A 16,789-nucleotide genomic window follows, 5' to 3' on the forward strand; every position below is an offset into this window, starting at 1 on the left:
CCTCATCTGGGTTTCACTAACGAGTCCCTGGAGATCAGAGGGTTTCGTTCTGACATCTTTGCTCTGTAACAGAATCAGTTTTTCAGTTCTGTAATAACAGTGCAGATGTGCTCTGGACGCAGAGTTCATTAACATTGTATACAGTTTATTTACAGTAGATTAATAAATACAGAGGACGTTTTAGTCTTCATACACTTAGAAAGACAGTTCTTCAAGGGTTCTTTAGTAAAGACAATGATTCTATTTAGAACCATGAGTTCTGTATAGAACAATTTCATTGCATGGATTGTTCTTTGCATGGTGAAATTGTTCTTCAGATTGATATGTTGTGTATGGTTCTATATAGCACCTGAAAAGGTTCTTCTATTGTATACAAGCTCGACATCATAACAATAGAAGAACCATTTTTGGTGCTATATAGAAACATTTTCAAAAAGGTTCTGTAGGTCCATATACAAAACATTCTCCATCAATCTAAAGAACCATTTCACCGTGCAGAGAACCATATAGATCATCATCTGTATAGAACTAATCTATACTCATATAAATAGAACCATTGCTTTTGCTAAAGAACCCTTGAAGAACCACATTTGTTAAGAGTGTACAGTAGCAGTCAAACCTTTGGAGCCAAACATTTTCATAATAAAAAAAATGATGATTGATTAAATTATTTGTTTGGTTTTTTTTTTTTTTGTTCGTTCTTTTTGGTTTTTTGCTTGAATTTCTGCTCAGTTTTGTCTGTGAAGCTCCACCAAATCTTTTCAAAGAGCCACTAGTGAATCATGTTTCAGGAAGTAACTCCTCAGGAAGAATTTAAACAAATCAAGCATTAACAAATTAACTAAAATTAGAAATTGTTTTCTTTTCTAATACACAGAAATCTAGATTTCTAGATCTAGCAGTGAACTTTTGGCAGTAAAGTGCCGCACAGCAGTGAAACATCTCACAAGTCTTTTGGATACCAGCAGCCTCACGTTAAAAAGGACAGGAACGGTTCTTAATGTCACATAGGTTGTATAATTGTTTGATACAGTTCATTTTGACAGTTTAAAGACTTGAAGGTGCAGTGTGTGAGATTTAGTGGCATCTAGTGGTGAAGTTACAGGTTGCAACCAGCTGAATCCCCTCCCTCACCCCTCCCTTTCCAAGCGTGCAGTAGAACCTACGGTGGGTATCAGGTTTTCTGCCGTCGTCTGTCCTGATTTCATTTTGCTTCTTCATGTTTTCTCTTCTTTGACGGTGAGGATTCGCCCTCTCTCACTTTTTCTTGTGCTAAATAATAAGTCTGATCCTCCATTTGTCAAAATTTGCGTTCTCAAACTTCTCACAACACAAAATGATCAGCAGCACCGGCAGCAACCACTGATTCTACTTCTTTCTACGTCCAGCCGGAGCTACAGCGCCACCAAATTCAAGCTGCTGGTTCAGCGTAAAATGCGTGAAAGGCGCCCTCTAGAGGCAGTGTTTGGTTTGTCCTGGGCTACTGTAGAAACATGGCGGCGCAACATGGCGGCCTCTGTTGAAGAGGAACCGCTCCCTCTGTAGATATGAAAGGCTTGTTCTAGACTAACGGGAACACAGCGATTCATAGCTGATTACTCACCAATAAAATTATGGTTTTTGTATATTCTGTACTACTTTCAATTTCTGCTAATAGAGCCCCCCAAATCTTACACACTGCACCTTTAAATGAGACTTTCACCATTGTCAGGAAAGAACCATTTGTTTTATAAGATTCTTAGTATTTTATAATATAATAATATATAATAATATTGATGCCAAAACTGACAAACAAGGAATACTCAAAACTGCCAAATGAATGATTTGATTTATTTATGCCACACAGACAGAAAGTGACTTTCATTTTCATGATCTGAAAACTCCATATAACATATAACAGTCTGAAAACTCTATGTAACTTTTCATAAACAATATTAACTTCCCACATTTTTGGCACTTGTGGAGAAAACAGGGCTCCCTCACCTCCGAAACCCCAGTTTAAGCACCCTGTAGGCGTGTCCAGATGTGTTTTGACTGGTACTGTAAGTGTAAACTTTTAAAAAAACTATGTAATGAAACTCCGGAGAAGAAAGCCAGCGTGTGTGGACTTGTCTGTATAATGACGTGTTTTCCATTAAGGTTGGAAATACACCTGAGGGAAATCAACTCAGTGCTCGGACCCCCGAGACCACAGGCTCTTCTAATTAACATGTCAGGGTTCGCTGGGGACCAATGCTAAAAAATAAACACTTTACTCGACATCACTGAAAATAGTTTTGAGGCTAGATGTTAAATAAATGAAATAACAAGGCCGAGGCCATCAGAGAGTTAATAGAGCTATGTATTTTCTAAAGTTTGATGGGAAAAATTACCATTTATGAACATAATGAGAGTAAAAAGTCATCAAATCTGACACAGTCAGAGAATTTAGAGTCCATATATATATTAAAAATGGTAAAATAATCATATTGTAGCCTATAATAAATTGTTTTTGTGAGACAGTTAACATTGTGTAGTATAATAATGGTAAGGAAGTATGTTAACTGGAGAAAAGCTGGTAAAAATATACAATTTTTCTGCTGAAGTCTCTACAAAAAGCGCCTTCCATAGACATTAAACTGAAATATGTTCACGTTTTCTCAGTGTTTTTGAGTCCTGCATGTCGTACAGAAGCAGTAAATGAACAACAGCTTTGTTGTTTTCCCAGCAAATTGGTAATTGAAAAGGTGAGCAGGTGCGTCCGCCCTTCGTTTCCGTGGTTACTCTGAATCTTCTGGTGTTTTTCCCGGTTTGTGTGGATCTCTGAGCAGCCCCCAGCGGAACCGTAGACCATATAAATTCAGAAAACTTCCCTCCTGCGAAGCCGCCTACAGATGCGAGTAGGCCGCTGTAGCGAGAAGCTTTGGGTACGTAACTGGATACCATTGCTTGTAATTGTGAAGTATAAACATTTTCTCGGTGTTAAATTGGTTTGTCTGTCATGTAATGCTAATGCTAATGCTAACAACATTTGCGTAACATTTGTAATAAAGTGAGGTCAAAGTGCATATAGAAAAAGAAAACATTGGAAGAACATATCATACACTATGTCAAAAAACAGGATCATTATATTGCAATTGTATTGTCTTTCTCAGCATTACATTGGGATATCTGGCACATTGCTAATGCTAGAAATATTTGTATAATATTTACAATAAAGAAGGTCAATTTTAATATAAAAAGGAAAAAATATGTTCTTTATTCTATACTGTGTCCAAATAACGGGATAATTATACTGAACCTGAACTGTCACTGTTACAGTGGTTCATGCAATGCTAATGCTAACAACATTTGCATAATACTTAAGGAGACAATGAGGAGAAAGAACCAGTATGTCCTGTATTGTACACCATGCCAAAAAAAAACCAGGATACTTATATTGTAACTGTATTGTCTTTCTCAGCATTACGTTGGTTTATCTGTCGTAATGCTAATGCTAGCAATATTTATGTAATTATTACAGTGAAGCGAGGTAGACGGCCAACTTTTTACAAAAAGAACAAATATGTTCTTTATTGTATTCTAAGTAAAATAAACAGGATTGTAAGTGGACTGTCTTTGCCGCTGTTACAGTGATTTATCTGTCATGCAATGCTAATGCTAACAGTATTTGCATGATACTTGCAAGAAAGTGAGGTGAAGTTCACTGTGTACATAGATAATAAACAACTACGACCCTTTTCATGTAGAAAAAGTACAACTGTGTTCTTTTTTATACACCAAGTCAAAACATAGGATAATTATATTGCAATTGCATCGTCTCTGTCATTGTTGTGTTGATTTATCTGTCATGCATTGCTAATGCTAACAACATTTGCAAAATATGTGCAAAACAATGAGGTGGAACTTCACTGTGTACATAGATAAAGAACAACTATGGCCCTGATTGTATATTGTGTCAAAAAACAGCATAGTTATATTGCAATTGCCTTTTTTTCCGCTGTGTTCAGCTGGTTTATCTGCCATGTACTGCTAATGCTAACAATATTTGCATAACATTTGCAATAAAATGTGGTCAAAGGCTAAACAGAGGCTTTATATTGAAAAATAACACTTATGTTCTTTATTTTTATCAAAAAAAGGAAAGTTATATTGCAATTGTGTTTCTTTTTCAGTGTTACATTCATGTAATGCTAATGCTAACAGTATTAGCATAATACTTGTAAGTGCGTTCTGTATTGTATTCATTTCCTTTGCGTCAGCTTTTTTAAAAAATTATTTTACTGCTTTATTGCCATATTTGACATGTTTATATGTACTCATTCCACTCAGGTTTGGCTCCATGGATCTTTGCATCACCATCAAAGGCGTCTCCTTCCTCTTGCAGACGGGGCTGGGCATCATGGGTAACGTGCTGGTGCTGGCGGCCTACAGCCACATCGCCTTTGCGGAGCCGCGGCTGCAGCCCGTGGACAGAATCATGGCCCACTTGGCCTTCGCTAACCTGATGCTGCTGCTAACCCGCGGAGTCCCTCAGACCATGACCGTCTTCGGCATGCGCCACCTACTGGACGACGCCGGCTGCAAAGTGGTCATTTACGCTTACCGAATCAGTCGGGCGCTCTCCGTCTGCCTGACCTGCATGCTGAGCGTCTTCCAGGCTCTGACCATTGCTCCTGCGGCCGGGCCACAGTTGGTTAAGCTGAAGGCCAGGCTGCCCCAGCTGGTCGTGCCCACCTTCGTAGGTCTGTGGCTGCTCAACATGGCTGTTTGTATTGCAGCTCCATTTTTCTCTATAGCCCCTCGTAATGGAACCGTCCCAGCGTTCACCCTCAACCTGGGCTTCTGTCATGTTGACTTCCGCGACAATTTGTCCTACGTGATCAACGGTGCGGCCGTTTCCGGACGAGATTTCGCCTTCGTAGGCCTCTTGCTGGGCTCCAGCGGGTACATCCTGGTCCTTTTGCACAAACACAGCAAGCAGGTGAGGGCCATCCGCCGTTCCCAGGGAAGTTCCATGGAAATGCGGGCGGCTAAGACTGTGGTCATGCTAGTGGTCCTTTACGCCGTGTTTTTCGGCATAGACAACGTGATCTGGATTTACATGCTGACCGTGGCCCAGGTGCCGGGCGTAGTGGCGGACATGAGGGTGTTTTTCTCGTCCTGCTACGCTACGCTAAGCCCGTTCCTCATGATCAGCTCCAACAAGAAGCTGAAGGAGAGGATGGTGTGCGCGGCCGGTGAACACAAGCAGGAATCTGCTGAGGAATCAACTGACAAAAGTAATCTTAAATAAAAATCTGTTTCTAGAAATACTACTGATTTGATATATGTTAGCACTCTAAAACGGAATATCACCGTTTTTTATTTTTGCTGCTGACGGAACAAAACCCCTTTTCAGTTTTTGACATAATTTGAAAAAGCCTTTGAAAAATTTTATGAGGAATGGACCAAAAGAAACGACCCAAAATGACTTGGAAAAATGTCTGGTTCCATCGACTTACATTAAACGTAAAGTATGTTTTTTCCTTCTCCCGTAAAGTTCTTATTTTGGAGATACAAGGTTTTCTTCCAACAGCAGCATTTTATTTCTGCATAATTCAGGGTTTGTGACAATTCAATGTTTAATTGGCAACTCTCCTCGCTCTAAAGAAAATTTTTGATGGAAATTTTTGTTTTATAATTTTTATGTATCTGACAACATGGCTTTAATTTTAGAATCTCAAACAATTCCCACTGACTTTGATAATGCTGTAATATTGCTTTGTTTTCTGGGAAACTTCATATTCATAAAGCAGGAGCTCTAAAGTCTAATTTCAAGTATTTTTGTTTTTATATCGAGTCCCTTTACACGTTGATCAACAACATGTCAAGGCCTTTAAAACTTGTTGTTAAACTCCTTCTGACATCTTAGCTTGTTTATCTTTACTGTATGTTCCCCAAATGTGAGTTTTTTGTAATCTCTTAAAAGATATTAAATAAAAAAGGCTTCTCTCCGAACAGAGTGACTCAAACTGTATATGTGTACAAAATGTCCACCATTTAGACCATGTTTTAAAATAAGAGTCTCACAAAATGTTCTTTTTTTATTTATTCTGGCAAGACAAATATCCAACATGTAAAGATGTTTCTAACAGGTAATACGGGACTCTTGTTTGTTCCATTATTAGCTGATGCTGAGCAGCTTTAGTGAGCAGAGCAGCGTGAAGGAGAATTCCACTGACATTTCTAATTTTCTGCGTAATTAAATCATTATCATGTAATCAGAGAGATTCAGAGTGGTTTGGTGTGAAATGGTTCAGATGTCTTTACAGTGGTGGTGATAGGAACCAGGGATCGCCATGACTACAACACAAATATAGACATTTTATTTACTATCCAGAACCACCAGTGAACCTACACGAGTCTTCTGAGTTTATATGGAATGTTGATGATGGAAAATAGTGGAAAATCTGAAATAATAAGTTTTCCGTGGGGACTATTTTGCCTCACAGAGCCCTGCATTAAACTAGGAAGGAGAGTGAAACTGCTTATATAGTGGATTTAGCATTAATCACCCCCAGCTAATCTGCTAATACACTGTTGTAAATAGACGGTATGCGGGGTGCAGATCAGGCAGCTGGGCCCTTTTTGTTCTATGGAATCAGAATCATTATGTCATTGGTTTTATAAGTGCTCATACGCTAAAAGCTTTCAGAAAGATATCTCACTGTTGCTTCCAGCTTTCTACAAACTTTTAGAGCTCCAAGGGCTCATGGCTTTATATCTGATCTATAACACGTGCAATAAAGATCTTTAAAATATATATATTACAGTCACTTATCTAATTGGGAAAATATCACATTAATAAAGCCAGGGTGATGTGTAGGAAACAGAAACCTGTTTCTGCCACTGGAGAAAAATATAAAGCCATTTAGTAAGTCATAATAATGAGAAAGGGTTTCCCATAATTATGACTTAATATCTTATAATAATTATTTACTATCTCAAAATAATGAGACCATTTCTCATGATTATGACTTAATATCTCATAAAGAGTCATAATAATGAGGGAGTTTCTCACAATTATGACAATATCTCATAATAATTACGTTCTATCTTAAAATAATGAGACAATTTCTCATAATTATGACTTAATATCTCTTAATGAATCGTAATAATGAGAGTTTATCACAATTATGACTTAATATGTCATAATAATAACTTACTATCTCACTATTATGAGAAATTTGTTGTGAATTATGAGAAAGTAAGTCATAATTATGAGATACCAAGACATAATTATGTCACAATCATTTTAATGAGATACTGTTTTATAATTATAAGAAAAAGTCAATTCAAAGTTTATTTATAAAGCGCTTTTTACAACAGGTGCTGTCACAAAGCAGCTTTACAGAAAAATCCGGGTCTGAGCCCCCATGAGCGTCGCTAAGAGCAAGAGGAAGAGACACTGAGAGGACCCAAGACTCAAAAGGGCAACCCATCCTCCTCTGGTTGACACAGGATATCAAAACAGTAACAAAAGAGCAAAATGAGCAGAGAATAAGGTTTAAACATTAGTGTAAAATATTAAAATACAGAAAAGGGGAAAGCAGGGGAAACGATGTCTCTGATTAAATAGTTTGAGTCTTTGTAGCAGCACCATCATCAGGAGGGTCAGTTCATACAGGTGAGGTTTGCACAGCATTGTTCAGCAGGAAGCTTCATGGTGGTCAACCTGGTCCAGAAAGCGGGGGAGCAGTGGCACCTGGTCAAGGCAAACGAAGAACAGCATCAGACCCACAGGATGGGCAGCTGTTCAACTCGGCAAAGAAAACACACAGAGAGTCAGTTCTGTAAAGAGAGACTGATCACAGATTACAGTGTAACAGGGCAGCAGAGGCTCCAGCAGGTCAAGTTAATACAGCCTCACTAAGAGGGAGAAACCAGAAAGGTAACAGAGTCATGAGGCTCCCTGAGATGTCGGCGCCCCTCCACTCCACCATCAGCAAACCTGAGTGAGCGCGTAAGCAGCGGGACGACGGCACCAGCACTCCCAGTTTACCATAATACTCCATGACCATGAACCCCCAGATCTGCACTTTTTATCTAACAGGGAAGACTGGGGGGCTTTGTATGAGAAGCTGTCCCCCTGATGTAACTTTATTCATTCTAGGTACTAATAGTGAGCAGCACCTTGTGATCTAAAGAGGCGTGATGGTTCATAGTATAAGAGATATCCGTTTAGAGCTTCATATGTCAGTAAAAGAATTTTGTAATCAATGCGAAATTGTCACTTAGTATCTCATAATTATGATTTAACATCTAATAATTATGACTTACTATCTCATAATAACGGGATTTATTCTCATAACTATGACCTGTTGTCTCATAATTGTAACTTAGCATCTTATAATTATGAATTAGTATCTCATAATACTAGGATTCAATCTCATAATTATGATTTGATATCTCATAATTATGACCTTCTCATAGTTATGACTTAGTATCTCATAATACTTGAATTCAATCTCATAATTATGATTTGGTATCTCATGAGTATGACTAACCTTCTCATAATTATGACTTAGTATCTCATAACACTGAGACTCAATCTCATAATTATAATTTGGTATCTCATAATCATGACTTGTTTTTTCATAATAATGAAATTTAATCTCATAATTATGACTTAATATCTCATAGTTATGACTTGGCTTCTCATAATTATGACTTACTATCTCACAATAATGGGATTCAATCTCATAATTATGACTTACTTTCTCATAATTGTAAGAAAGTATTCTCATTATTATGAAATAGTAAGTCATTATTATGAGATACGAAGTCATAATTATGAGATGCTACGTCATAATTATGGAAGACTTTCTCATTACTATGACTACGATTTTTTTCCAGTGGCAGAAACAGCCTTTCACAGCATGAAACCCCACCTGAAAGTGTTCTTTACAGATTCTTTTATTGATCAGTCGTGAGAGTCACTGACCACAAAGCTGTGAAGACAGAGTCTATTCCTAAAAGAGTTTTGCAAAGTAGAATAAAGGTAAAGGTCTTTGTTTGGTATCATTATTATTATCATTACTATTATTGTTAATATTTATTTAAGATGTTGTTTTGTATTGTTTGGTTGTGCTATATATATATATATATATATATATATATATATATATATATATATATATATATATATAGACACATATAGGTAAGGCAAGTTTATTTGTATAGCTCCTTTCATACACTGTGATCATTTCTCATACAAATGAGAAAATACAAAGATCATTAAAATTGAAAATGCAAATAGACGTTGAAAAAACATAATTAAAACCTGATTATAAACAATAGATTTAAAAGAGAATCAAATAAACATTACATTAAAAGTTAAGATTAGGATATAAGGATAATAGAGTGCCGTTACAGGACTTAAGTGCAGCAGAGCTAACAGTGTTTTAAACTGGTCTTTGTTTTGTATCTTTATTATTATCATTACTATTATTGTTAACATTTATTTAAGATGTTGTTTTGTTTTGTTTGGTTGTGCTTTTTCTATTGATGCGGTCGTTTCTATGATTTTGTGTACTTTTGGCGGGGGGGGGGACCTTGAGCTGCGTACGCATGCGCCAAGCTTGTGCGCACGCGCGGTGCAAATCGGGCAGAGGACGCAGATTAGCCTTTAGGGTGGGAGACCGGAAAAAAACTCGCTGAGCGTCAAACACAAAGGTAAAAACATGATTTCTTTCCCTCATCCGTCGCTTCGAAACGCTGTTTTAGATGTTCGCACCACTGTGTCCGCGCACAGCTCTAAAAACGGGAGTTTTATTCGCGGCAAATCGACCATTTTCGGTCTTAAAGCCAGACTTCCGCTTATGAAGCCGATGAGTAACTGGTGCTAAGCTAAAGCAGCTAAGCTAAACAGCTCTCAGTCTGGCTGCGGCGCTGAAGTCAGGTTATTATTATTGTTCTCCAGCTTCCTGTTCGAATTTTCCATTCCACGTTTAACGTTCAGCCTCAAAAAGTAAGCGACACTGACTGTGAGGCCGAAGTTGGCTTCCTATTCGAATTTCCCCGTTCCACCTTAAACAGTGCAGCAGTTTACAGTCTGTCTGCCTCGGGCGCCAGAACGTAACTGCTGCCCATTTAAGGTGGAACGGGAAAATTCGAATAGGAAGCCAACTTCGGCCTCGCAGCCAGGGCACCGCTTACTTTCACAAACTGGGAAGATAACCTGCTAGCATTCCAGCTTTTTCAGAGTTTGTTTACGTTTTAGAGAGCGTGATAAAGTTAGTTAATTGTATAAGATGTGCTATTTTAGGTTAACTGGCGTTATCTGACGCTTTCCTTTCGCGTTAGTCTGCTAATCATATGATGAGTTAATGTGAGGTAAGCTGTCCAGCGTGATATGTGCCAGATTTTTAGCAGTAGTTGTATATTTTCGCTTTAATCTGTGAAGATAATGTTGTCTGATAAGTTGACCTGGTTAGTTTGTCCACAGAGGAGTGGAAGCCAGTATATATCTGTAAACTAAGGTTAGCCGATTGACTGTTTGGGTTTGGCCTGTCATTTAGTTGGCTTTATAAACAAGACACTGCACAGCACTGCTAGGTTGACCTTAATTTCTCAGTACAGCTGTCACAATTTCACATTTTCTGCTGACTGTGTAATATATGTGTATTTATGTATGTATATGTATATATGGATGTGTGTGTGTGTGTACGTGTACATATACATATGTGTCTGTGTGTATATATAGACACATAGGTAAGGCAAGTTTATTTGTATAGCTCCTTTCATACACTGTGATCATTTCTCATACAAATGAGAAAATACAAAGATCATTAAAATTGAAAATGCAAATAGACATTGAAAAAACATAATTAAAACCTGATTATAAACAATAGATTTAAAAGATAATCAATAAACATTACATTAAAAGTTAAGATTAGGACATAAGGATAATAGAGTGCCGTTACAGCAGAGCTAACAGTGTTTTAAACTGAGCTAAAAGCTGCTCAAATAGGAACGTTTTAAGCCTGGATTTAAAAGTGTCCAGTGTCTGGGCTCTTCTAATGCTCTCTGTCAGCTGAGTATTTAATGTTTGGCGTAATTTTTTTATTTAATATTTGTATTATTCTTTACTGTGTTGCACTAAATCCAGTTAAACTGGACTAATTGTGCTCTGTTTATATGCAGTTGGTCAGTGCTTCTCTGTAGAACTTTGGACACTCGACCATTTGCATGCGTAAATGGTTCTTCACATGGTGAAAGCTTTCCTCAGATTGATGAAGAATATGTTGTATATCTCTGTAACACAAAAAATGTTGCTGTTGTTACAATGTCAAGCTTGTAACAGCAGCAGAACCACTAAAGGGGTCTTTACTGAAGAACCTTCGAAGAACTATCTTGAAGAGTGTTCAAGTACTAGAATATCCAGAATATGTCCAGAAAAGCATCCGGTATTATATTGTGACATAATTTATCACTAATATATGCTCTGTTGTCTACAGTATGTTTGTTTGAGAATCGGCTTTACTGATGTGTGGTTTGTTCCTTTTACTTTAGAAATGGCAGCAATCCGTAAGAAGCTGGTGATAGTCGGAGATGGGGCTTGCGGAAAGACCTGTCTCCTCATCGTCTTCAGCAAAGACCAGTTCCCCGAGGTCTATGTGCCTACAGTGTTTGAAAACTACGTGGCCGACATTGAAGTGGATGGAAAACAGGTAAAGTGAGACAAGTTAATCTCATTCCAGGTCGTCTCACGCCAAAAAGAGGAACACAGGACTACTAAACTGGTAGTTAACCCAGTTCTGTGTTCCTGGAAGTTGGTTTTGGATCATGCGTAATCCTGTCTTACTTCCCCAAGAAATTTCTATGAAGATTATGGTGTTATATTAAAGTCACACCACACCATTTATTATTTTTTTTATTTTAATCATTCCATGTAAACGTGCCATTTGAGTGCGCGGGGTTTTATGTGGCAAGAAACAAAACATTTTTTTGGTTTTTTAAGCCTTTTTTTGCATCATTAAAATAGTGCATGAATATTTTTGTATGTATAGTACTGTGTAAAAATTTTAGGCTCATGAGAAAATAAGAATCACATAAGAATTAAAAAGCTATTTCTATGTTTGTATGCTTTGTATTTGCCTGTATCTGGGCACTGTCTCACTAATATGAGAATAAATACAAATAACATTAATACAGTAAGTATTAATAATACAGTAAGTATGATTTTGTATGTTGGTGTGTTTAACAGGGTGTGTCAGGCTTAAAATGTTTGCTCCATCACATAAAATAAAGAGTGAATTTTTTTTTAATGAAATTTTGCGGTATTCACAGAAAAATCATGTTATTTGCTGACATTATGAGGTCTAACCTTGATACCAGGGAGAGTGGCAGCCAGTTTAGCATGAAATAATCCACTCTGTCACTACTTCAGTGTGTTATTTTTTTTTTAGTAAAAGCAAAACTGTGCAAAGCAAAAAATGTGTGACTTTAACATTTTAATCAGCAACTGGTTGGTTCCAGTTATTTGGAATTATTCACCTGTGATTTTTATTTTTATTTATTTTTATTTTTTGGGTCTACTTTTTCATTTTCCAACCCTAAGTAGAAATGCATAAAATAAATTAATGAATAATTTTATGTTTTAGGGCAGCCAGTAACGCAGTCACCTGTATGGTGCCTTGTCTTGAACTGTATTGGCTCTGACTTCAGCTCTGAGTTACTTTCTTCACCTTCACTGCTTTCTGCCAGTTATTCAGAAAGTTAGAGTAATTTTGGGGAAACTGCGTTTGCTACGTTGTCTGTTAACTGTTTTGTGCGTTGTGGTCAGGTTGAGCTGGCCCTGTGGGATACAGCCGGCCAGGAGGACTATGATAGGCTTCGTCCGCTCTCCTACCCAGACACTGACGTCATCCTGATGTGCTTCTCGATCGACAGCCCCGACAGTCTTGGTGAGTGCATTAATAATAATTATAATAATAATAATAATAATAATAATATGTGGGCGGCACGGTGGCGCAGTGGGCAGCGCTGTTGCCTCACAGCAAGAAGGGCCTGGGTTCGATTCCCGGCCGGGTGACCAGGGTCGTTTCTGTGTGGAGTTTGCATGTTCTCCTCGTGTCTGCGTGGGTTTCCTCCGGGTACTCCGGTTTCCTCCCACGGTCCAAAAACATGCAGTCAGGCTGATTGGACATGCTGAATTGCCCCTAGGTGTGAGTGTGTGACTGTGTATGTCTGTCTGTCTGCCCTGCGATGGACTGGCGACCTGTCCAGGGTGTATCCTGCCTTCCACCCAATGACAGCTGGGATAGGCTCCAGCACCCCACCGCGACCCAGAAGGATAAGCGGTTTAGATGATGGATAATAATAATAATAACAATAATAATAATAATAATTATTATTATTATTATTATTATGTCAATCAGGGTAGAATCATCAATATCAACATACATTTTTAAAACCAGACAATATTTTATACCTCAACATCCAGCGTATCTTGAACAGTTGCTGTTTTTCACGACTGAACAGGCAACTAAAATTAATACAAAAATACTTCCACACTTAAATACTACATTTATTCTAAAGCTGTTGTTTGACAGATGTTATTGATAATTACAGATAAATCAATAAGTGGTGCCAGCTTTATTATTAATATAACAGTTTTTGTAGTTCTTTATTTCTTTTTATAATTTTTTTTTTGTGTAGTTTGTTCCTGAGTCTGTGTGGGTTTCCTCCCACAGTCCAAAGACATGCAGTCAGGCCACTTGGACTTGAATGCTAAATTGCCCCTAGGTGTGAGTGTGTGTCTGTCTGTCTGTCTGCCCTGTGACGGACTGGCATCCTGTCCAGGGGGTTTCCTGGCTTCCACAACCCAGAAGGATAAGCGGTGTAGAAAGTGTGTGTGTGTTAAATATTAGTATTAAATAAATTATGCACATATTCTGTGGCCGAAATAAAATTTCAGGAAATTGTCAAAAATAAAGCCCCCAAAAAAGCGTATTTTGTTTCCCTTATCTATATTCAGCTGTTCTGCTGCTACATCCTTTGTAATTCAATGCATTTTGCTGTTGTGTTTTAGATATATATAATTTTTTGAGCTTTGATGAAATTTGTGAGGTCATAGATTTTCACCGCAGTGAAGCAGCGATTCTCAGCCAGATAACATTTTTGATTAGTAAATTATTCTTTAATAAAAAAACCTTGTACATTTGTTTTCCTGTACAGAGAACATTCCAGAAAAATGGACTCCTGAGGTGAAACACTTCTGCCCCAACGTCCCCATCATCCTGGTGGGCAACAAGAAGGACCTGCGTAACGACGAGCACACCCGGCGTGAGCTGGCTAAGATGAAGCAGGTACGATGATGGAGACCCTCACAGCTGGTTGATTCAGTTAGCTGTTTAACTTTTAATAAATCTGGACTGACTGACCTGTGAGAGTGCCGGACCTAAACTTTGATAAAGCACGTTTGACATTAAAGGTAGATATAGAATAGATAGATAAAGCCAGGGCTGATCTCTAAATTAGCAGTAATAAAGTTAGTAAATAATAAATGCTTTAATAAAGGTTATTAGCTGTTGCTTCCTGAGTGCTGCTACTCTAAGCTAAAATAATGCCTTATAAACTCTCATAGCTTTTCTGATGGGGATGTATTGCTCTCTACTAAAACAGGACTGACCAGCGTTACACATGATTGTAAATATTAGCCGTACAGAAAGCGCTTTAACAGAAATGAAAACCCCTTTACTGTAAAACTGCATCAGATAAAACATGTAGAATGTTTTTTTACAAGATTCAAATGTTTGTGTTTAATCTAGAATGGTCAAAACGTTAAATCTAGAATATGCAACAGTGTTAGCTTGGTGCTCACATACAATTAGAAAGGCCATAGGGATGCTAGCAGAAACTAGAATTATCATAGTGTTTTTCCCCCTCTATCATGTTACGTGACAGTATATTGCTTATTTCTGTACTATATAAATAAGAGTTGTTGTTGTTATTATTATTATTATGATTATTATTATTATTTTTAGTTCACATTCCTGGTTTGATCAATCATCATTTAAAAGAGAAAAAAAATTTCTTCCATCAAATATAGTGACTTTTGCCACTGCCTTTAATATATCTTCAGATTCTTATTGATGTCACAGTGGGCGGGGCAAAATGTTAACCAAAAACATCGTTTCACCTCCTCCACCTCTGATGGAGAGAAAACGCTCAGCTAGCTCAGAGACCCTGCCTTAATTTTTACACTCAAATACACAAATCACAGCACAGAAAGAGAATTAATAATAATTTCTCGTTCACGCTGACTTCAAAATTTCCGCTGCTCTTCTCTGCAGGAGCCCGTCAAACCAGAAGAGGGCAGAGACATGGCCAACCGGATCTACGCCTTTGGATACATGGAGTGCTCCGCCAAGACGAAGGACGGAGTGAGGGAGGTGTTTGAAATGGCCACCAGGGCGGCGCTGCAGGCCAGAAAGGGCAAGAAGGGCACTAAATGCCTCCTACTGTAAACGGACAGGACTCTACGCTCATTCTGTGGGGGAGAGGAAGGAAGGGGGAGTGCCAGTCCCCCTCCCGGTTCCTCGGCCTGAAATGACTGTGCTCAAATGTAAACCGCTTTTTATTTTAACGTCTTTTAAAACCAGTACAACTAGTTATATGGAAGTTTTTTTTTTGTCAGTATTTAAAGAGGCAGAATAAGGAGCAATGCCGTTTATTGTACCTTACACATAATTGAATTTGCCATATTAACTTGCGCCGAGCCATCGGTAAAATGGGTCTGCCAGTTGACGTTCCGAGTCGTGTCTGCTTAACCGAGCTACTCGTATTGGTGCATTTTGTCATTCACTGTGACCTTTAGCCCATGCAGTTATTTCGGATTTCAAATATGCAATGAAGACGAAAAAGATGATCAGGACCAACGTGCAATACAGAAAACATACGCGCGTCTGTGTGTTTTCTGGAATGCATACACTTGGACAAGACTTGAAACTCTCTTTTTTCTTTGGTGTTTTTTTTCTTTCAAAACAAACAGGAACCTAATTTGGTATCTTTGTGTATTAAAAAAAAAACCTTTTTAAGAAGCTTGTGGCTGTTGAATTACTGCTTTGAAGCAACTTTCATAAAGACGCTGAGCAGGAAATTATTCAGCAGGCAATGTTTGAGATTGTAAGAAAAAGCTTTGGCTTTTATTTGTTTAAAAAGAACTTAAAAGACGGGAGAAGTGGATATTTTAACATTCAAGTTGACCTCAAAAACAGATTAAATAGAGAACTGTTTTTTTACACCACACAAAAGAAAAGAAAACAACCATTTTCACTTACGCCACACAAGAACTGTACTGAAAACCCAAAAACAGTCGGTGAGATTTGCGCTACGTTTCCATCCTAAGGATTTTTTTGGCAACACTTTATTTGCGTGGTCCACTTTAGATGCTTTGTAGATACTTAATTTACTTTCAGGTTACATTCAACTAAATTGACCACCATTTTCTTTAAGTTAAGTGACCCTTATTAGTCCCACAGTGGGGAAATTTCACCTCCGCATTTTGACCCATCCATGCTTGAAACACCACATACACACTAGTGAACACGCACATACTAGGGGGCGGTGAGCAGCCCTATCCACAGCGCCCGGGGAGCAGTTGGGGGTTAGGTGTCTTACTTAAGGGCACCTCAGTCACGTACTGTCAGCTCAGGGATTGAACCAGTGAACTTCCGGTTACAAGGCTGGTTCCCTAACCTCCAGCCCACAACTGCCAAACTCTAAACCTGCTCTAAACCCAACCCTCACCCTGTTCCCAGCC

The 16,789-nt window shown here is 38.2% G+C and overlaps 2 protein-coding genes across 2 annotated transcripts; both read left to right on the forward strand.

Moving 5' to 3' along the window:
• Nucleotides 1-4,321: 4,321 nt before the first annotated feature.
• Nucleotides 4,322-5,275, forward strand: LOC118799409 (olfactory receptor class A-like protein 1). The gene has a single exon (XM_036559254.1). It carries the CDS (start codon nucleotides 4,322-4,324, stop codon nucleotides 5,273-5,275), a length of 954 nt encoding a protein of 317 aa, XP_036415147.1.
• A 4,322-nt stretch (nucleotides 5,276-9,597) lies between these two features.
• LOC118799410 (transforming protein RhoA-like) lies at nucleotides 9,598-15,999 on the forward strand. The gene is made up of 5 exons (XM_036559255.1): nucleotides 9,598-9,696; nucleotides 11,536-11,693; nucleotides 12,809-12,929; nucleotides 14,203-14,333; nucleotides 15,321-15,999. The coding sequence occupies exons 2-5, from the start codon at nucleotides 11,538-11,540 to the stop codon at nucleotides 15,492-15,494; spliced, it is 582 nt and encodes a 193-aa protein (XP_036415148.1). The 5' UTR covers nucleotides 9,598-9,696; nucleotides 11,536-11,537; the 3' UTR covers nucleotides 15,495-15,999.
• Nucleotides 16,000-16,789: the final 790 nt, after the last annotated feature.

This window comes from Colossoma macropomum, unplaced genomic scaffold (assembly GCF_904425465.1).
Source record: "Colossoma macropomum unplaced genomic scaffold, Colossoma_macropomum, whole genome shotgun sequence".
In the NCBI taxonomy this organism is placed as follows: Eukaryota; Metazoa; Chordata; class Actinopteri; order Characiformes; family Serrasalmidae; genus Colossoma; species Colossoma macropomum.

What these genes read in the sequence shown, in the direction of transcription:
- LOC118799410 (XM_036559255.1), top strand. Translation starts at nt 11,538, where the DNA reads ATGGCAGCAATCCGTAAGAAGCTGGTGATAGTCGGAGATGGGGCTTGC. An exon ending in TTGAAGTGGATGGAAAACAG is followed by an intron (nt 11,694 to 12,808) that starts GTAAAGTGAGAC and finishes CGTTGTGGTCAG; the next exon opens with GTTGAGCTGGCCCTGTGGGA. An exon ending in CGACAGCCCCGACAGTCTTG is followed by an intron (nt 12,930 to 14,202) that starts GTGAGTGCATTA and finishes TTTCCTGTACAG; the next exon opens with AGAACATTCCAGAAAAATGG.
- LOC118799409 (XM_036559254.1), top strand. Translation starts at nt 4,322, where the DNA reads ATGGATCTTTGCATCACCATCAAAGGCGTCTCCTTCCTCTTGCAGACG.